At 39.7% G+C, this 22,716-nt stretch overlaps 1 protein-coding gene across 4 annotated transcripts; it reads right to left on the bottom strand.

The window, feature by feature from the left end:
* Nucleotides 1-5,168: 5,168 nt before the first annotated feature.
* Nucleotides 5,169-16,495, bottom strand: LOC112191593. Of its 4 annotated transcripts, none has more exons than XR_005804767.1 (6): nt 16,335-16,495; nt 11,245-11,401; nt 10,589-10,716; nt 6,028-7,807; nt 5,786-5,904; nt 5,169-5,676 (listed from the first exon to the last, which is right to left on the bottom strand). XR_005804767.1 is itself a non-coding variant. In XM_040512757.1 (5 exons), the coding sequence occupies exons 3-5, from the start codon at nt 6,554-6,556 to the stop codon at nt 5,275-5,277; spliced, it is 1,050 nt and encodes a 349-aa protein (XP_040368691.1). In that variant the 5' UTR covers nt 6,557-7,807; nt 8,411-8,549; nt 8,640-9,567; the 3' UTR covers nt 5,169-5,274. The 4 variants fall into 4 exon arrangements, 1 of the variants encoding a protein (XP_040368691.1); XR_005804766.1 differs by having other exon boundaries at nt 11,245-11,355; XM_040512757.1 differs by lacking the exons at nt 10,589-10,716; nt 11,245-11,401; nt 16,335-16,495 and adding exons at nt 8,411-8,549; nt 8,640-9,567.
* Between the last annotated feature and the right edge of the window lie 6,221 nt (nt 16,496-22,716).

Raw genomic sequence — 22,716 nt, 5'->3', positions numbered from 1 at the left:
AGTAATGACATTTTGTATTAACTCTTTCTTTTTAGGCTTACCTAATTAAGTATGATGTCTAGGAAAGTAATTGAGATTAGTGGTACTTAAGAGAGCCTCGTTCCACTGACATCTCTTCCTGCTTTCCTGGTCATATTTGATTAGAGCAACTGAACGGATTGAGTGACTACAATCTGTCTAAGTTTGATTTCATTTTGGATTAGACTTTGGTTAAAGAAACTTTGATGCAATCATTGGCTATTAATAAAGTGTCGATTCTTTTACTTAATGTCCTGGACATTCCTTAATTCAAACTTTATTATTTGAAAGATATAAGAGCCAATGGTTTTCATGTGGAAACACATTGTGAGAGTGGATAAGAGTTCCTTTGCATCACCTCTAATGACCACGGTCATAAATGAGTATTAGAGAAACTTATGTGTCTCTCTAGTGGGTTGTATGCAACCACTATTCGAGTTATTGAATCCAACCATGTCATGAGAGACGACTTATGGGATTTTGACAGATATAGGCTTTGGCACGACCGTTTGGGACACCCAGGTCATGATATGATGATCCGTGATACTAAAGACTTCACACGGACATCTCTTTTTCAGAGCGAAGAGAAGTAAGAATCAAAAGTCGATTCAAAGAGAGCATTGCACAGCCGCCGCTCCAGAGCATTGCACAGCTGCCGTGCCTTGGGGCGCCGCCGCCATGCACCACCGGCCGACCAACGCCAGTGCCGTGATCCCCCTGCGGCAAAATCATGGCTTTGACATCATGTATGGAGACTTGGCTCATCTCTCTACTTCTCAAAGTAAATTGTGACATTGTGGCTCAACCAAAACCTTTATTGGTTGATTATAAGGCCAATCTTTCGTTCTGTAAAGCCTGTTTTTTTAAGGATCACGACCATCCTATGCAAAGGACACTAAAGAAATAATTTCATTCTTACAAAGAATCCAAGGGGATTCTGTGGATCGACTCAACTAAGTTGTGGACTGCTGTTAGCCAAATAGCCACCCTCAAGTATAAGGGCCAAGTTATAGTGTAGGGGATTATAAGTAGGGGATATCGTACCCAAGGGATTGGAAAACCCACTCTAGCTAAGGAAAACCTAAAGGGTGCTAGATGAATATGCAAATGTACAAGTCATAAACAAGAGCTCACAAGTGAACCAAAGTTCATGGTGAATATATGCAAGATGGTGTAGTGGTTTGATTTTTGGCTTTGAAAATGGTTTCAAATCAAATTAACACAAAATAAAACTTGAAATGTAAACTAGGCTATGTTAAACTAGATGTGATAAAATGGATGGAAGTTAGAGCTTTAGGTTGTTCACCATAGCCTCCCTTGCATGCATTGATGTTCAAACTATAAGTAATGCAATCTCAAATATCCAATTACCCTCTTAGCATCCGGATATGACTACTAAGGCCTAAACTCCTTTTATTTTATCAATTTCCACCGGATAAGTGCGAAACTAACTGCCCAAGAACAAGTTATATTACCGGATAAGTATCAATTCCTTGCTCCTAGATGCATAAAGATTTGAGTTAGATAATCAAGCAAGCAAACCAATCCTAGATCTAGGTGATTTTAACTCACTACCATCACACACACACTTAGTGTGCTATCATGCTTTCAATGTCTAAAGATAGCTATTCTCTAAACATTGTTCATGTAATGACAAATACAAAGTATTCAAATTAGCTAGATTCAAATACAAGCATTCACTTCTTGAATTAGCATGTGAAGATAATCATGGAGAATGCATCAAATAAGACTCAAACATCAATTCATTACAAGTTTGGCTAGGGGTTTCAACCCTAGCCCCAACAAACTAACTACTCACTCATAATCAAATACATAAGCTTCAATATGTTTATGAACATCAAACTAAAAAATAGGGATAGAGAAGGGACTAGTGATAATCAAGTTGAGGATGGCGTAGATGAACTCATGTGATGCTAGACTCCTCTCTTTCTTCTTCAAAGGTTGATGATGGAAAATGTGATGAAGGTTGTGGTGGTGGCAATGAAGGTTTTATGAAGGAGATGAAGAGAGAAAGAAGATGTTATGGATTCAGGAATTCATCCTTGAGAGTGAGAGGAGAATGTGTTTAAATAGGGAAGAACAAGAAGAGTGAAATGATGAGTGGCAGAAAAATAATGAAAGTGGAGTATGGAAGGGGTTTGTAAAATATGGAAAAGATGGAGTAATGATGAAATGAAAGCAAAGCATGAAGGTGCAGAATATGGAAGTGATGATGATATATTAAAGAGAATGGAGTAGAAAAATATATCAAAGGAAAAAGAGAAAAGCATCTAGCTTTCTTCATGTGGGTGGGAATATGTTGAGCTGTTTTTCAGGTCACTTTCTGCCGCTTTATTCCTTCAATTATATCTCTACCAAGAATTCAGAATGGGCCTCTGACTTCTTCATATAAAATGTTCCTCCATGAGTCTAGATCATCTTGGTAGAATGTCAGAGTTAATTTCATTGTGGTTCACAGTAAATGCTTTTGAAATACGTATAGGTCAGGTTTTTCAGTTTTCATCTTTCAGAAGATTGGACCGACTTTTTGAAGGCTTTCCACTCAAAACTAGCTCTAGTACCCTTCATAACAAATGATCCTTGGGATGTCTAGGATGAAACTGGTGAGTTTCAACTCATTCGGAGTTTTTTTGGTCAGACAGCTACCCCTCCTTTCTTGTCTAGCTCACTTTCTCCGAGCCGGAGTAAGAAAATGTTCTAGGGTTGACTTTTTAGTGCATTTCCATTCTTCTCCATCATTTCCTAGCATGATAAGGAAAACATAATAAATATATATAAATAAACACAAAGGTTAACCAAAAGTACAAGATTAGGGAAATAATGAAATTGGATTAGTCAACATTAAATTTGGACTTTAGAACAAGTAATTTCCATGTTTTAGGGCACAAATATGTATATGAATTATGATCCAACAACTGCTTAGATGTTTTATGATGTTGGTTGATATGCGGACATGCTGGTCACGTGTCGCACTATCGTCCACTCGTAATGCTACTTAAGATGAACTCCTAACCTAAATCATATGACTACGGGCTCACTACCCGGATCATCCCGTTCAGTCAATTCGACTTGAAAATGCTAGAGAGTTTACATCAAAAATTTTAGATGACTATTGCATATCATTGGGTATTGATATCAAGTATCATATTTCCATGTACACACCCAATTGCTCTCGCGAAAAAGTCACCATTAAACAACTATGATGGTAGCCCGGACATTGGTAATGCGCACCAATATTTCCGCTTGGGTTATGCAATATCGCATGCAGCTATGCTAATTTGTCTACGACTCATAGCAGCCACTCAACTTTTATTTGCGTTACAGCTAGTGATTGGATTCGAGTCTAATATCTCGTACTTATGCATATTTGAGTGTGCATTTCATGTGCCAATTGCGCCGCCACAGCGCATCAACATGAGTCATTGCAACAAATGCATATATATATATATATATTTGTGTTGGACATGAGTCACCAACTATAAGTCTGCTATGTAGAACCCTTGACAGGCGTTCTCTTTTTTCGTTAGATTTGCAGATTGTCACTTTGATGAGACAGTCTTCCTGTCATTTGGGGAAGATTAGAACTTCAACGTTCAACTAGAATGACATGAATTGTAGTGGTCTGTCCCATCTTGATCCTCTAAAAGTGACGAGATCACATATACCTGCTGCAAATATGTCTGCAAAGATTAATGTCCCCACAAGAGGACATGGTGCCAGCCAGAGGAGATGGGTATGGCACCACTACCATGGATGGTGGTATGGTGACGCCACAAGGTGGCATAATGGCGTCATAGGCGATGGGTTCCGCTAGAGAGCATAGGAGACCCATAGGTTCGATGGATTCTAGCCCTAGGAAGAGAGCGATTTTGGCACAACTTGATCCATTGATCATTGATACTCAAAATCCGTCTCATAAGAATATTCTGGATTGTGGTTATGTCCAAGAGACATCGTTCGGGAACGCCTTAATGTTAGAACCAATTTATGAGAATATAGAGATCTCTATGAACTACACTAGTGTACATGAGGACGTGGAATTATTGAGACCAATGACATTGAACCTTACTCCGTTGAAGAATGCCAACGTAGAGAAAATTGGCCTAAATGGAAAGATGTGATCCAGGTTGAATTGGATTCACTAACGAAGATGAAGGATTTCGAGCCTGAGATGCCAACACCTCCTAACATAAAACCTGTTGACATTAATAGGTCTTCGTTAGATAGCGTGATGAGAAAAAGAGATGATAATCTTGCCTTATGGCGCAAGGCTTCTCACAAAAAGCCTTGGAATCGACTACGAGAAGACATATTCTCTCGTAATGGATGTCATTACACTCCACTACCTTGTCAGTTTGGTAGTTTCAAAATAACTGAACATGCAGCTTACGAATGTGGTCACTACGTATCTCTATGGGGATTTAGATACGGAATATAATGAAGGTTCTTGTGGACTTCATTTACCCAAATCAAGTGGCTCTTGACCACGAAGTGCGTCTGCAATGAGGGTGAAACGCTCACTAAAGTGACTACTTGATTGGGAAGGGATATGATGAACTATGCCCCTGCGTTTTCATGACAAGTTCTGGATTTGCAATTGTCACGGTTTATTTTGATAAACATAATTGGAACCCTTAAGAGTTAAGGGAAACCGCCGAACACCTGAAATCCGAGTTTGAGATGAAGGATCTTGGGAGAACACGGTTTTGTCTAGATTTAAAACTTGTATACCGTGTCAATAAATGCTTTGCATTTTGATAAAGTCAAAGATGCACTCCCATGGTCGTCCGTAGTCTTGACCCTAAGAGGGATACATTTCGTCCCAGGGATGATGATGAAGATGTGTTAATTGGTAGAAGTGTCTTACCTAAGTGCAATAGGCGCATTATTGTACTTAACACAATACAAGACCGGACACCTCATTTGTTATGAACTTGTTGGCTAGATGTAGCCCTGCACCAACGCAACGCCATTGGACTGGTATAAAGCAAGGTTCTAAAAAACGCTAGGCGCTAGTGGGGCGGAAGGCCGGGGACTAGCGCCCGCCTAGGCGGTTTTTTTTTTTTAATTTTAATTTTATTTTTATAACATATAATTATATAAAGAAAAATATAAAAGGTATTATAATGTTTGAAAATAGTTAAAATACTCAAAATATAGATAAAATGTTCTACAAAAATGAGATAATGAGTTCTTTGAAATTAAAAAAAAATTGCAAATTTGAATCTTCCAAGCCTAATCCTCAAATTCTTCTTCTCCATATCCCTCTAGTACTCCCTCCTCATCGGAGTCAAACTCAAAAGTCATCTCATCTTCTTCCTCTTCATCCGATACAAAATCATCCTCATGAAGTTCTCTAATTTCTTGAATTCTACTACTTCTCCTAGGCTCTAAGCTACTATCCACTCCCAATCCCGATCCCTCTCCAACTACATCACTAGTAAGATCGGAATCTACATCTTCATCACCACCATCCACAATCCATCCTTGGGCCATAGTAGCTTCACATGCTAGTAATACATCCACATTCCTCTCTTTCATTCTTCTCTTCTTGTTGAGAATCTTGGCATTGAATTGGACATAGACTAAATTGTTTAACCTCGTTGTATCTAGTCTATTCCTTTTCTTTGTATGGATCTACATAAAGAAAAAAAAATTAGTATATCATGAGTTTCTAAATAATTAGTAAACTACATTACTACTTGCTTATAAATTTACAAAAATGCATAACTAAATAAGTACTTACCCCCTCAAAAGTGCTCCAATTTCTCTCACATCCGGATGAGCTTGTGGTCAATGCAAGTATCCTTTTAGCCATACTTTGCAATTTTGGTACAAGGTTACCATAAATATTCCACCACAAAACTAAAAAAAAAAACATAAACAAAGCAACAACAATGATGAATTAGCCAAACTCCAAAAGCAAAACAAGCAAAACAATAACAATTGGCTATATAAAAAAATAAGTTGGTATTTCTTAATTCTTACCCGGATTATAATTGTCATCATTTTGTGCGCATCCCGCCTTAGCCAAACTTCTTCCAAATCCACCCTCTTTCTTCAAATACTTGTGCAATTCTACATTTGTCACCAAACTTTGAGTTTGAATGTCATCGGGAAAGAATACCTCAACACAAGTGAAGAACCCATCCATGACTACATTATCATTCTCAATGCTTGAATTGGCATATGTGTAGTAAGGGTTCAAGAGGTAACCCGCTAAATGCAATGGACTATCAAGCCGATCACGGGCTTTTCCATCAACAATGTCAAGGATTGGACGATAGTGAGCTTCTTGATCTTTGAATGCCATTTTAATCTCCTCTTTGGCTCTAAGTAGTTCTCCGTACACAAAGCCCATTGATGGCTTTCTATCCCCATCAACAAGGCAAAGCACCTTGACTAAAGGAGCAAACACCTTCAAGCAAAGACTTACCCATTCCAAAAAGAAGCACTCAAAACAATATTCACCGCCGTCTTCCCCTTTACACTCTTTGCATGTTTTCTTGCATTCCATTCATCACTAGTGATCATAGCTCTCAACTCATTCTTCTTCTCCATCAAGCTTTGCAAAGTGAGGAAGGCGGTTGCAAATCTAGTGACTCCAGGCCTCACTATATCTCTTTTCTTTGTAAACTTCCTCATCAATGCCAAAGTCTTGTGATGTGCATAAATATAGATGGTGAAGCTCTTTGCCTTCTCAATGACCCCTTTGAATCTAGGTTGGTTGCCAATTCCTTGAAGCATAAGATTGAAGGTGTGAGTTGCACATGAAGTCCAAAATATGTTTGGCCTCTTCAACTTCATCAAATTTCCCGCCGCCATATTATTTGAAGCATTGTCCGTCACCACTTGAACCACATTTTGTGGCCCAATTTCTTCAATGCACTTGTCCACATATTCAAAAATATATGTCCCGGTGTGTGCCTCATCCGATGCTTCCTTAGAAGAGAGAAAAGTTGTGCCTTCCGCACAATTGATACACAAATTCATGATGCTTCTTCTTTTCCGGTCACTCCAAGCATCGGTCATAATAGAGCAACCATTCAAATCCCACTCTTCTTCTTGCTTCTTCAATGAACTTTTAGTTCTATCTACCTCTTCCTTCAATAGTGGCTCCCTTAATTGATATTGGCTTGGAGGTCGGTAACCCGGGCCAAATTGACCAACCGCTTCGACAAACCTCTTGAAGCTATCACTATCAATAGCATGAAAAGGAATCCCGGCTTCATACACCCATCTAGCCAAGTATTGATGCACACTATGTGTTCTTTGCTTGAAAAGTGCATCATTGATATTTTGTTGCCTCATCTTCCTACTTCCATCCAATGAAGAATCCGGATCGATGGGGGATGCAAAACGGTCCATAGGCCCAAGAGTATGCGGCATTCTTCTTGTCCCTTGACTCGCTTCATTGTCTTCATCTCCTTCAACAATGACTTCTTGCCTAATTTCTGCTTCATGTCTACTCTTTTGTTTCTTCTTAGACTTTGCCTCTTCAATAGCATTCTTGCATTTGGCTTTATCCTCATCCGAAGACTTTTTACAAGCAGCCACATTTCCCTTGATGTGGGCAATATGTTGTTTTATTCGATATATCCCACCACTCACTAATTTCCCACACAACTTACACTTCAACCTATCCAAGTTTGAAGCATCCGCCAACTCCGCATATTCCCATCCAATATCACCTGAACCATGCTTCAATGATGAACCCATCTCCGACATTGCATTAGATGCCGAGGAAGATGTAGTACCCGCCATTGCCCTAAATAAATAAAAAAAGTATTCAAACATTCAACAACCATAATTAAATTTAACAGAGTATACAACCTGAGCATTCCTGCCATTCCATAACAGAGTCACAAACCATAATTAAAAAAGTATTCCATAACAGACTAACAGAGTCACAAAGCATAATTAAATTTAATCTGAGCATACAACCTGTCACAATCTCACAGAGGCCAAATTCAATTAATCAAATGATTCAAATCCCATGACTTCCATCCAAAACGGCCAAATATTCAATTAAGCAAAACAGAACAATCCAAACTTAATGTCAACAATCAAAGAACAAGAAACTGACCAAAACAGAACATTCCAAAATAAATGAGTAAATGACAGAAGCTTCAAAGTTCAAACAATCAAACATTCAAACTTAATGTCATCAACAACTCAACAAGACAACAAGACAATGATTGTCAATCAATCAATCCAGATTCCAGAAATGGAAACCATGAGAAACAGGCAGAGAAAGTGAGCTTGAAGCCTCAAAGTCTCAAACACGAGTCCAAAGTTCAAACCATCAATTCTAAGAGTTTCATTGATACATACAATACCCAGCAACTAAACAAAACTACAAAAGACTCACCGAGCTGCAGAACCCAGAAATCGAACCGAGTGGCTCACTGTCTTGAAGAACCCAGAAATCGAACCAGTGTCTTGAAGAATTGCTGCTTGAGTGAATGAGTGGCTTGACAGCTTAAGGAGGACTGGAGGAGTCGAAGAAGCTGAAAGTGAAACCCAGAAATTCAGAAATTCTGAATTCGATTAAAAATTTAAAACCCAGAAATGTTCTAAAACCTAGAAATTCAACTTACCAGAAAATCGTGGTCACCGGCGACTCGGAGAGAGGCTGAGCACTTGAGCAGCTGATAATAGTGTGGCCGGACCGCAGAGAGAGGCAGAGAGACTGAGAGAAAGAGACCGGAGCTTTTTGCTTCGATTTGGGATTTGGGTTCAAAACGTCGACCCTCAGTCCTCAGAGGCTCAGAACCCTATCTTCGATTTGGGAATTGGGAGTTTGGCCAAATTACGAAAATGTCTTTAAGTCTACCAAAAAAAAAAAAAAAAAAAGAGGGCCAAAACTGACTAATCGCCGACCGCCCAGATCCCGCCCAGGACCGCCCAAGGCCGCCCAACACCGCCTAGGCGGCCGATTTTCTCCTCACCGCCTAGCTCACTCGACTAGGCTAAAATCGGAACGGCCAGGAGGCGCCTAGCGCCTAGGCGGCCGCCTAGCCCGTTTTTTAGAACCCTGGTATAAAGACAATCTTTCGTTACTTAAAATGTACGATAGATATGGGTTTGTTCTATCCTTGCAAAGAGAAAAGAATGATGGAAGAATGAGAACGGATCTCATTAGCCCAAGTGGCACCGTCCAAGACGTCGTGATCGGCAAAGTCGCCAGCCACCCATCCTCCTCCCTTACATCAAAACGATGATGATGTTTTGATGGATTTTGCTGATGTAGGGTAACTCTCTGACCCTCATAAAGGTCGCTCCCAAATGAGTTATGTCTTTACCATGGGAAGCACTGTGATATCGTGGAGGTCTACAAAGCAGACTTTTGTTGCACCTACATGCATTTATGAAGATAGTGCAGCTTGTATTGTGCAAATGAAATTATGTTTCATCAAGGGCGACAACACAAAGCATATATCGCCTAAGTTCTTTTACAATCAGCAACAACAAGCTCTTCTAAATATTGAAGTGAATCAAATCCGATCTGAGGATAATATAGCGGACTTATTTACTAAGTCGTTACTTAAATCCACTTTGAGAAATATGTGAAGAGCATCAGATTGAGAAAGTTATCTGAACTCCCATGATTGTAGCAATCAGGGGGAGATATTGACATCAGGGGGAGGTATGATGTCTACATGTTTGATCTTGAGGAGTGAATGACTTGTTGTGCTCTTTTTGTCCTTCGACCAGGGTTATTTTTACCCCATAGGGTTTTTGTTACCTAGCAAGGTTTTTAATGAGGCAACAATCAAAGCGTCATCACCAAGTTTGAGTGGCACAAGGGAGAGTGTTGAAGGAAGTCGACATCATGTGTGCCTCTTCAAACTAGGGTTTAGTCTTAGAGTTGTAATAGGAGAAGGTTCTAGATTTCCTAATTATGTTCGGATTCTATTACCTTTTGTGTACTCTGTAAATCCCTATATATAGGGCTCCTATTATCAATAATACTACTACAATTCTCCCATCAATTCTCTCTGCAAATCATATTTTCCTTAAACAATAAGGCCTTTCACAGCAATATTTAATTATATGTTATTTGTAATATTTATAAATTTGAGTTAAAAATAAATAAATAAATAAAAACCACAGCAACGCACGGGCATTCTTTCTAGTGATGTACCCAAAGCTGTGTCAGATTAAAAAGTCTGAAAGAGCAAAATCTTAGTAATGATCTTCACAATCGCCTTCAAAGAGCATAACAAATGGTTAACAAATTTCGTATATTTATTTGTTTTGTGGCCCATTAATGCAGTTCTATGAAAGTGAATCAATCCCACCATATGTATATGAATCTGAACCACGTAGTTTAGAAAGGAATTGAGCTAGCTTGAACATGATGTTGAACAGTTTCAACAATGGAAGATATGAGGGAGACGACAATTAAAAACAAGATTAAAGAAGAAACCTAGTGTATAATTTAAGCAGAAAGAAATGTAGTCTTTATTCTGAATTATCCTTATACATATGCACACATAGAAACACATTATACCATAAGTTTTGATTAACCAAATAGCATACTAACCTTGTCGGAATGCCATTGCTTCGGTTGATGTCGTCGTAGAATAAAGATCTTATAGTCTCTCCAGTCTCCTTATGCTATATCTTAATGGGGCAGAATGTTTTAGCGTATTGACTGTGAGCCTAGGGACCCTGTATTTATATGGTCATATGTCTTAAAGTCCTAACCCATCGAGGATACAATAAGACACGACTTTACAACCAAGTAACCTTAATAGCATATCTTTAGGATCTTATTAATCCTTTATTTGTTAGGTGTCCAAACAATATATCACATCACACAAACAATATATCGTAACCGGATAATCATTATTATATTCTCAACTATTTAATCATTGACTAATTGGTTTTCTTAATATCGTTACAATACATGATATGTCCAATAAATATATCTTACATTCTCCCACTTGGACTTTCATGTATCATAACAGCAATACCAATCTTCAACTGATTAAATAATTCCTTAGTGGGCACGAGAATACATATATGATAATAACCCAACTCATGATCGGTCAAACATGTGACAAGTAAAGAGCTACACCACAGCTTACATAATCTGTTAATGTAAGAGTCCCATAACCACATTACTAGCACAATGTTCACATGATCATAAGATAATGCTTAAATGAAAATTATATGAAACTTTCTTTAATGTGATACCTTATTGTTTCATATGGTGGTCCACTTTATGATTTGAGCATCCTCAAATCTCCTGATGCTTCCAAGAAGCATGTATGCCACAACGAGCATACACTCCACTTTGCCATAAACCTTCAAGCAAAGTTAATCCTTCAATAGCTATCAATTAAAACATACGCTGCAGCAACAATATAAACCAATAAAAATGGTCTGAATAAGTGCACAAGTAACTTTAAATATGGGTTCAATACATCTAAATAAATCTCAGTGACATGTCATAAAATCCATAAAAGCATAAAAGAATAGTAAGACCAGATCTTTCAATATGGCCTCAGTCCTCCCAGAGCAGCTTACAAGCTCCCACTATTCAATTAGATCAAAACTAGCAACTAATCCCATATTGACAATGTGCCTAATAAAATCTTTATTTGCTAAAGCAGTAAAGCTTTAGTAAGAGGATCTGCAAGCATGTTTGCAGTCTCTATGTAAGGTACTACTATCTCTTCATTCCTTGTCTTCTGTCTAACAAATAACTGCTTCAAAGGTATTTGCTTGGAACTAGAAGAAAGCTTGTTGTTCTTGGCAAAGAACACAGCTGATGTATTATCACAATAAATGGTGATAGGGCATTCTATAGAGCCCACTAGATGAATCTGAGAAATAAAGTTCTTCAGCCATATGCCATGAACTGTAGCTTCATGTAAAGCTGCGAATTCAGCTTGCATAGTAGAAGTGCAAATCGCCTTTTGCTTGATTGATCTCCAAGAAATAGCACCTCCAGCTAACATGAAAATAAAACCTGATGTAGACTTTCCTTCATCTTTGTCACGTCCTAAATCTGAATCCAAATAACCAATGAGTTCCAGATTGTCTACCCTTCTATAAGTGAGCATGTAATCTCTAGTTTTCTTCAAGTATCGTAAAAGTCACTTACCTGCATTCTAAAGAATGATTCCAGGATTGGATTGATATCTACTGAGCATTCCAATTGCAAAAGCTAAATCTGGACGTGTGCAAACTTGTGCTTACATGACACAACCTATCAACGATGCATAAGGCTTTCCTTCCATCGATTCTTTCTCTAAGTTATTCTGTGGACATTGACCTTTATTAAATCTGTTCCCTTTCGCCATAGGAACATCAATGCTTGTGCAACCTTCCATGTTGAACCTCTTCAAGACTCTATCAATGTAATTTGACTGAGAGAGTCCCAAAAGCTTCCGTGCTCTATCTCTCTTAATTTCTATGCCCAATATAAAAGATGCTTCTCCCAAATCTTTCATCTCAAAACTGCTTTCCATAAAATTCTTTGTTTCAAGAATTAGATCTAGATTATTACTTGCTAGAAGAATGTCATCCACGTAGAGAACTAAGAAGATGAAATTCCTCCCATTGACCTTGAGATATATGCACTCATCTACTTCATTCTCCACAAAACCATCTTTCACAACCACTGAATCAAATTTTAAATACCATTGCCTAGAAGCTTGCTTTAATCCATAAATTGATTTCTTGAGTCTACATACCATGTTTTCAGCACCTTCAATTTCAAAACCTTCCGGCTGCTTCATATAGATGTCTTCTTGTAAATCCCAATTAAGAAAAGTCATCTTTACATCCATTTGGTGTAATTCCAAATCATAATGAGCAACCAAAGCCATAATATATCTAAAAGCATCCTTCGTTGACACCGGTGAAAATGTATCATTGTAGTCAATACCTTCTTTTTGAGTAAAACCCTTAGCTACTAGTCTCGCCTTATCTCGTTCAATTGAACCATCAAAATTTTTCTTGGTCTTAAAAACCCACTTATAGCCAATAGCTCTTTTTCCTTCAGGCAACTCTACTAACTCCCACACTTCATTATTTCTCATCGATTCTAATTCTGCTTCCATAGCTTCTTTCCATTTATTTGAATTGGCACCACAAATTGCTTGTTTGAAGGTAGCAGGGGCACTCTCTTCTCCGAAATCAAAATCAATTTCTTGCATATAGACATAATAGTCATCGGTGTTGATAGCTGGCCTCCTGACTCTTTGTGATTGTCTAACAATAGGTGGCTAAGGTGGTGGAGGAAGATCTTGAACAAGTGGTGCAGCTGCCACTTGTGGATCAATGTGCAAGGATTCATTAGGAACCACATCACCAATGTCCATCTCTTGCATGTTTTAGGGTTCCTCTTGAGTAGGTGTGGCAGCAAAAGGTATGGCAACAATATTCTGTGTATTAACATCACTTGTTTGTATTACTTCTCCCTCTTCCTCCAACACAAATTCTAGTATTTTTGGTGCAAGATGAGGATCTTCAATAAAAGTAGCTCTCATAGATTCTACAATCCGAGTAGAATGAGTAGGGCAATGAAATCTAAACCCTTTGCTATGCGGAGGATATCCTACGAAATACCCACTAGTGGTTTTGGAATCATTTTTCTTGATCTCGGGATTGTAGATGTTAACCTCAGCTTCACACCCCCAAGTGCGGAAAAAATGCAACGCATGCTTCTTGGATTCCCACAACTCGTAAGGAGTCAAATCTACTGCTTTGCTGGGAACATAGTTAGAGATAAAGTTCGCAGTTTTCATGGCTTCTCCCCACAAAAAGGTAGGAAGAGTCGTAGTATTTATCATGCTCCTCACCATATTTAGTAAAGTTCTATTCCTCCTTTCAGCAACTCCATTCTGCTTCGGTGTCCCAGGCATAGTATATTAAGGAACAATACCGTGCTCTTGCAAGAAAAGGGCGAAGGGCCCTTTATGTTGCCCTGCTTCATCATATTTGCCATAATATTCTCCTCCTCTATCGGATCTCACCACTTTAATTTTCTGGCTTAACTTATTTTCTACTTCAGACTTATATTGTTTGAACACATCAAGGGCTTGTGATTTTTCCAAAATTAAATAGAGGTAACAAAATCTTGAAAAATCATCAATAAAAGTAATAAAATATCGGTTTCCACAAATTGTTTTGACAGAAAAAGGACCACAAATATCTGTATGAATAATTTCTAAAAGATGAGAACTCCGAGTGGATCCTTTCTTTCTTAACTTGGTAAATTTTCCTTTGATGCAACCAAGACAAATATTTAAATCAGAAAAATCTAAATCTTTAAGAAGGTCTTGTCTTTGAAGTTGCCGAATTCTTTCTTTTGAAATATGACCAAGTCTTTTGTGCCAAAGAAACGAAGATTTTGGTTGTTGAAACTGCCCCTTTTTTGAAATAGATGGAGATTTAAAACCTGAATTTTCAACAAGCATGGTTTCTGTAGAAAAAGTACAATTTAAACACCAATGATCATATAAAAGATACGCAACTCCTAATAAATGATTGTCTTTATAAAATTTTATTTCATCATCAATGACAAAAGTAAAACCAGAATCTCTACGAAGTTTGAAAACCGAAATTAAATTTCTCCTAAGAGGGAATAAAAGCAACATCCTTTAAATCAAAAGAAAATCCTGACTCTAATTTTATCCTAACAATGCCTATGAAATCCACTTGAACTTTGTTTCAAAAATAGTAAAAACAGAAATTTTATTTGATTCAAAAACAGTGAAAGCCAAAGAATTTCCTTGCTTTGCAAGCCATTTTTTGTAGTGAGAGCAATCTCGCTTCATGTGTCCATCTTTCTTATAGAAGTAGCAGAGAAAAGGTTCAGATTTTGGGTTGGAAGATCCTTTAAAATTGGAAGAACTAAGCTTTGAAGGAGTAGGCGTTTTCTTTTGCAGACCCTCTTGAGGCCCAAGATATGGCTGCTTTTTTTTTCTCTTTTGCTGCTGCCCTTGTTTCCCTTTTTGTACAAAATTAACAGATTTTCCCTTCTCCCCACGAAGGCGTTCCTCCTCTTGAACACAATTTGAAATAAGCTGATCAGGTGTCCAGCTTTCTTTTTGGGTGTTGTAGGAAACAATCATTTGACTAAAAGAGGGTGGTAGTGTATTTAGGATGTGGGCCACCATCACCTTCTTAGAGATGCCAAAATCTAGAGAGTTAAGCTTGGCACCTAGCTCTAAAACACCCATGATGTACTCTCTGATATTTCCATTGCCATCATATTGTGATGAATTAAACTTAGATAGCAAAGCAACCCCTTCAGCCTTCTCAGACACCTTATATTTCTTACCAATAGCATCAAGATAGTCAACAGCATACTCACAATCCTCAATGCTACCACGTACGGCCTCTGTCATGGATCTTTTCATAACCAGTAGAGACAACCGGTTAGACCTCTCCCACTTTTCATATGCAGCTCGTTGGTGGTTTGTCCCGGTGGCATATGCGCTCTCCGGTTTAGGAGTCCTAAGTGCTATATCCAAATCTGCTAGTCCTAGCGAAATAATTATGTCCTCCTTCCACTTCGTAAAACAACATGAGAGAAAATATATGCAAAACATGCTTAAATCAAGAACAATAAATTCTTAGTTTACATATTATATTTGATCCCAAAGATAGCATACAATATGTCTTTATTTTCTTTTCATACCGCAGGAATTATTAGAATGCATGTCTGTGAAGATGTCTTTCTCACAACCAAGATGTAAGGAGGCATCGCTTTATTGCACCCTAAAAGTATCCCAGCATGCTGATTTTAACGTATAATGAAATAAACAAAATCCAAGGCTCTATTTATCAATCATAATCGTGAAAACCACAAATCGACCAAATTCTTTAAGGTCCCAAGCATACTTAAACTTTTGACCAAGGTCAATTGTTTAATTTCTTTTCTTGATATGGACTCATGGTCTAACAAAACTCAACCAGTATTATGTAAGAAAATTTAAACTGATCGGTTTATGAGTTTTGTTTTTGTTATGTACCTGCATGGTTAGTGTTCTTTAGTTCGTATAGACATAAAGGTCTTCACACAAATTGTACAATCACAGCAGGCAATAGTTCATCACTTCCAGAATAAACAAAAAAAAAATTCTTTAATCTACACAAAATCCTCAATTCTTTACAATCAAGCATGCAATAAGCATCAAGAAACAATATAAACAACTACCCATAAGCAAACGATGAATCAAGGTTACCCGAATTTGACAAAACTCACCAACTCTAGGAACTCCAAATTTTGGGAATTCTCAAAAGATTAAACCATAAGATGCTAAACATACCTCAATGGAATCGTGATGCAAAGAGTAGTAAAAACCCAGAAGGATTCGCATCAATTTAGTTTCTAACTCCATGAAAAGAAGCTTGAAAATTGCAAAAATGGAGGGAAAAAAAAAAAAAGAAGCTTTTCACCCATTGCTTGTCATCCGCGCAGGGAAGAGAGAGAAACTCTCTTTCTAAGGAAAATAAATAAATAAACAACGTTGTTTTGTTTAAAGGGTTCTGACCCCCTTTTTTTTTCCTTTCTTTTCTTAAAAAAAAAAAAACAAGATCCAGCAAAATAAAATAAAAATTGAACTGTTCAATTTTGAAAACCTAAGATTTAATCAAAACAACCTTCACGATTTCTAGATGCATATGACCTACTCTGATACCACATGTAGTCTTTATTCTGAATTATCCTTATACATATGCACACATAGAAACACATTATACCATAAGTTTTGATTAACCAAATAGCATACTAACCTTGTCCGGATGCCATTGCTTCGGTTGATGTCGTCGTAGAATACAAGATCTTATAGTCTCTCCAGTCTCCTTATGTTATATCTTAATGGGGAAGAATGTTTTAACGTATTGACTGTGAGCCTAGGGACCCTGTATTTATATGGTCATATGTAAGTCCTAACCCATCGAGGATACAATAAGACACGACTTTACGACCAAGTAACCTTAATAGCATATCTTTAGGATCTTATGAATCCTTTATTTGTTAGGTGTCCAAACAATATATCACATCACACAAACAATATATCGTAACTGGATAATCATTATTATATTCTCAACTATTTAATCATTGACTAATTGGTTTCCTTAATATTGTTACAATACATGATATGTCCAATAAAGATATCTTACAAGAAAAGCATCTTTGAGATAGCTCACAACACAAGCCCTGCAGATTTGCTTTTGCATGCAAATCATGACCTCCAACTATGCCTTTCTTTTCACAACTATTTTACTCCAAAATTCACATACAGATTGGTTACTGCCTACCCAAGAAAGGGATGTTCCTTGAACACACTTATCAGAGTTCAATCAACTGACAGGTTTGCCCTTGATCAAACACCTATTGCTGTAGCACAAGACCTGCATTGTCAAAATAGAAAGGGAAGGGTCAAATGGGAATATGCATGGTAATTAGGATTCCAATTGGAATGCATCAGAAGTGATCGATCCGGAAGAAAGTTGCAGCATCAAACAAATACTAGCTTTAGATATATCGATCTTCATCTTCAGCAAACAAAAAGCAACACAATTGGAATGGTAGGATTCCCCAGCAAAAGAACTACGAAGTCCACGTGCAAAAGTAGGTGATATGAAAAATAGTTGCCAGTTCTATAATCAAATCTCTAATGGTTCATAGATACTAAGGAAGGAAAGCTTTAAAGTAAAATATGGCTCCTAAGAGAAGCAAAACGAACACAGCTTGAAAACACAAAATAATCTTTACATATATCTAAAGGTTACTAGCTAATAATGCCCTGTTTGGTTATTCAAATCAAAAGGATGAACCCAAAATTAAAATTTGCATTGAGCTGTGGAACCAAATTCATGATATCTTGGTAACCAAACTAATCATAATTTGAGAATTAAGGTATGGCAGAGGTTCACTTTCCTACTCTAGAAAAAGTTCAAGGCTTCCTTCCATTTTTTGGTTTGGAACTTTAAAGAAGTGGCAGGCATCTCTTCATCAAGACATTCCTTGCTTCTCCAAAAATAACAATAGCACCGCTGTGCAAGAGAAAGAACCTCTACTCCTTCAGTCTTTCTTCTTCTTTTTTCCTTCTACTGAAGAAAAAAGAAAACTGAAAAAAAAAAAGGTGTGTGCTTGACATACCACTACTGGTAGTAGTAGTAGTAGAAGAAGAAGAGTTTCCTAAAACCTTGGAATTGTTGCAAATCCCAGTGTTAAACGTCCTATAACCACCTCCAAGCACTCTGGCGTATACCTAAAACCAATCCAAATTCAAGAAATTAGAATGAAAATGATAATGATTCAAGTTTGTAATTGATTGTATAAAGGAGCTAGGAAGAGAAATACGGAGGTAGTGGAGCGGCGAGCGAGCGAGTAAAAGAGCCTGACGCCGTTGGAGCCACCCATTTGGGGGGAAGCTCTATCGATCAATCAATCGAACAGAAAGGTTGAGTCTTTAGTGAAATTGGAATTTTGCTTTTTTTTTACTTTTTTATTTTTTTTGGGTCTTAGGGAGTTTTGGTGTGTGATAAACCCTGGAGAAACCCTAAATTTGGAGAGAGTGGGGGAAGGTTCTAGTAGTGGACGTAGCAGAGAAAGTGAGAGAAACAAAGCCCAGTCTTGTGGGAGACACACCAAAAAAAAACAAAGTCTGTTGCTTCAAGCGAGCGCGTGTTAAGGATCTAATTTAGGTGCGTGTGTGGTAGGGATCAACAGATCGCCAATTTTGTTGAAGACTACAAATCTGGTTGGGATCAATAGATCTCCAATTTTGTTTAAGTCTTTAACCCTTCATTCTAGATCATCTTCTTGATCTTCTTGTTCCACATAGTGAGCTTCTCTTACTTCACAATATGCTTTGTAGGCGGTGACAATTTCTTCACGAGCTCTACAAATGTGTGCCCAATGACCGGATACTCCACATCAAGAATAAGCATCTCTTTGCTCAGACTCCATTGATTGAGGCGCTTTGAAAGTGTCATTTAGATGGCTCTTAGTGTTGGTAGCGCCACCAACATGGCCAGAGGCGTTGCCTCTCTCTCTCTTTCCACGTTGACTTATTCGGTTCCGTGTTCGCCTATTTTGGTTGCTTCTAAAGCCTCTCGCTCGTTTACAAAGCCTGTTCCGTAGGGAAATTAGGACTTAGACCGTCCTCTGCAAAGGATATGAAAATACTCATTATGTTCTTACATAAAATCGGTAGGGATTCTGTGGACTGATTCAACCAACCTGCGGACGTTTAAATATCTCATGATGTTGGTTGACACACAAACATGCTAGTCACATGTTGTGCCAATGTCCACTTGTAAATGCTGCTTATGCTACACTTCTAGCACATATCATATGACAACGGGCTCACTCCCCAGGTCATCTTATTCCGTCAATTGCACTTGAGAATGCTAGAGAGCTTACAACGACGACTTTCGATGGTAATTGATATAGGACTGATGTTGGACATCATCTTCCCATGTACACACCCAAATGGTCTCGCGGAAACGACTACGATGATAGTCAGGACATTGGTAATGTGCACCAGTATCCTTATATTCGCTTGGGGTGATGCAATATCGCATGCAGCTATGCTAATTCGTCTACGACTAACAGCCACTCAATCTACCTATGCACTACAGCTAGTGACTGGGTACAAGTATCGTACTTATGCATATTTGAGTGTGTTTGAGCCCAAAAGTATTTTGGCAAGATCCTTTAGTGGGTTCCAGCCAGTGGGCCGATACCTGTGGCCCAAAAATAAAACTACTCGGGTCTGGATTGTAGCTTCGCCCATTCCGTGACTCATAAGGAGACGAAACCTTCTTGAGGTCGAGTAGTAGAGATTAAACAGGAAACTTCAATTAAGAATCCTTCGAAGGCAAGGAGCAGTCGAAACCCTAGGGTATAAGTACAGGGTTAATTGGCGAAATCAAGGACCTCTCTCGACTCAATTAATCCCAGCGATTACAAAGCCTCCTCGGAGCAAACCTTCAACCTCGTTGAAACCCGGTGACCGCCCGCCAGTCATAGTCTCCTCGCGAGCCGACTGTCAGCATCACCAGATCAACCCGGCGACCGTGCTTCCAGTCCTAGTCTCCCCGCGAGCCGACTACCAGTACTACTGCCACCGATACTACCAGCGAAGCAAGGGTAATGCCCTCGCAACCCAGCGAAGCTAAAGATACGCTTTAGCAAACCCCGTGCTTCCTCAGGTTTCCCAGTGATTGCTCTGCTCAACTTATAACGTTGAGTATCGATTTTGGTGACCAAAGAGATCACACCCAAAGTCCTTATCCGTAAGGCAAAAGTCCTTTTCCGAAAGGCTAGAGAAGAACCCCGTGACGAGGTTGGTGCTCTCCTCGTCCACAGCGCTTGAAGAAGAAGTTAGGTCAAGGGACTACCCCAACGATTGCACCCTGCGGTGCTGGCACACCTGCGCAATCACACGCTCAAAAGAGACATTTTGGCACGCCCAGTGGGACCCAATAGTGTTTCTTTGTGAACGCAACCATTGGGAAGTCTAGCGATAACCCTTATCAAAAAGGCTACGCTAACTGCTCGAAACATAAGACCTCCAGTTACAAGCCACATTCTCGCGCGGACTGTCGTGGTCTTTCTGAAGAACAAGTGATGCAACGATTCTCTCATCAGCCCCAATCACCGGGTATGTCAACTAGACAAGATGAGAATCGCTCGACCGCTACTGAGGGTCAGAGCGTCAATGTTAACCAGGCCAGCGAGCCGGTTATCCCCACCACTGTCAACACTGCTGTGGGGGTTGGAGAAGGAGAGGCTTTCGTTGCAAAGCCTATTCTAGAAGGCGCGACCTTCGAGGAAAGGTGCGCGATTATCATGGACAATATCGAGAACCATCGCAAGAAGATGGACGCTGATTTTGCCAGGGAAACCGCAAAGGCAGATAAGTTCTTACGCGAGCTGGATCAGCGTATGACTCGACACACAGAGGATACCCAACAGTAGATCGCACAATCAGAAAGTGCTTTGAAGGCACACGCCGCAGGTATCGCTAGCGAGCAGGATCAACGTCAAAAGGCAATTTTGGAGGCTATAGCAGGCCACACCAAGCAGACCGCGTCAGATATGGCAGGTCTTTGCAAGGATGGGGCTAACCTAGCAACCGAGGTGGCTATGCAGAGAGCAGAATTGAATCAAGCAAGAGAAGTATTGAACAAAGCTTTAGGGGATCCTAATGCTATCCTTGGCTCTCTTGGCCAACCATCTGGTTCAGGCAAGTACGTGCCGCCAAATCAGCGCAAGAAGGCTAACAACAATGCTGTTTCTTCCTCAGCTACTGTTACTGCTACACCGGCGAAGAACAAAGAATAAGCACTGGTTATCAGTGGCAGCAAGGAAAAGACTGCTTCATCAAGCGGACACACCACCAGACAAAGGCACCAAGCCTCAAAGGGTGCGGGGACTTCGTCCGAACCCATTACGTTCATTCAGTACGACAGTGACGGGGCAGAGATGGTGTATCAAGAACTGCCGGGAAATTATTATGGGCTTGACCAGACCGGCACCCCGATCAAGATAACAGCTCTGTCGAAGGAAGAGATTACGCCAGCGGTGACTCTCTAGCAACAGGCTACTACCCGCATTGTGCTTGTCGGGGAAGGGTCGGCAATGGTGAACCAGGCAGTGCCTGTGCAAGCTACTCACCGGACTGCGGCGACACCTCCTCATCCTCCGGGCCCAGAATATGTAAGACGTGATGAAGTAGAGGAGATGATCAGATTGGCCAACCCTAGGGCCCAACCGAATGGGGTCTATGAAGGACCTTTCCCGCCACACATCATGCTCGCACCTTTCCCCCGAGGCTATAAGAATATCATTTTTTCTACTTTTTCAGGGGAGGACACTGAAGATGCGGCAACACATCTGGCCAGGTTTAGGGTACAATGTGGCCAATACCAGAACGATGATGTCCTCAAATGCAGGATCTTTGGCACCTCTCTGTCAGGTGCCGCCTTCAGATGGTTTTCTAAACTTAGACCAGGAACAGTGGCAGATTGGCCGGCAATGGAACTACTCTTTCGTGAGACGTTTGGAACTATTGAGCCTGAAGTAGACCTAGCCTCGCTCACTCAGATGGCACAGCAGCCTACAGAATCAGCAGTTGCCTATCTTCAGCGCTTTCAAATCCAGAAAGCCAAGCTGAACGTCATCCTGCATGAGAAGGAGTTAGTTAAATTGGCAGTCAAGGGTTTAGAGCCCCGTCAACGAAAGAAGCAGCATGGCAGCATGATTCAGTCGATGGGGGAACTCATCACGGAGGTGGGCAGTTTCGAGCATCTCCTCAGAGAAACAGATGCGAGGAAGAACGCCTCCAGAGGGACGTACGTGCCAGGTAAACATCGTACCGTAGCGGCCCTGGGCTACCAACCGGCCACCTACGACCCTTATTACCATCATAACGCTGAAGAAGTGGGTCAGGAAGATGAAGAAGATGAGGATAATGATATAGAGGCCTATGAGTTAACCGGAAAAAAGAATCCGTCCTTGAAACAGCTAAAAATCTCCAAGGAGCCTGTTAAGCTCAAGTCGTTGGCTTTCACCAAACCGGAGTTCGCGACATATACTTATGATGCCAATAAGGCCCACGAGATACTTGACGAGATGATTGCTGCGAAGATGGTGAAGACCGATTTTGGAACTTTTCTGCGGCCAGAGCAGTT

The sequence above is a fragment of the Rosa chinensis genome, chromosome 1 (genome assembly GCF_002994745.2).
Source record: "Rosa chinensis cultivar Old Blush chromosome 1, RchiOBHm-V2, whole genome shotgun sequence".
Lineage (NCBI taxonomy): Eukaryota > Viridiplantae > Streptophyta > Magnoliopsida > Rosales > Rosaceae > Rosa > Rosa chinensis.
The sequence above is the reverse complement of the archived record's forward strand: the minus strand, read 5'-3'. Positions and strand labels throughout refer to the sequence as shown.

Excerpts from the sequence above, each read along its gene's own strand:
- LOC112191593 (XM_040512757.1), bottom strand. The coding sequence starts at position 6,556 with ATGGAATGCAAGAAAACATGCAAAGAGTGTAAAGGGGAAGACGGCGGT. Across the intron at positions 5,905-6,027 it reads TGATGACAATTATAATCCGG|TTTTGTGGTGGAATATTTAT; the intron begins GTAAGAATTAAG and ends TTTTTTTTTTAG. Across the intron at positions 5,677-5,785 it reads ATTGGAGCACTTTTGAGGGG|ATCCATACAAAGAAAAGGAA; the intron begins GTAAGTACTTAT and ends TTCTTTATGTAG.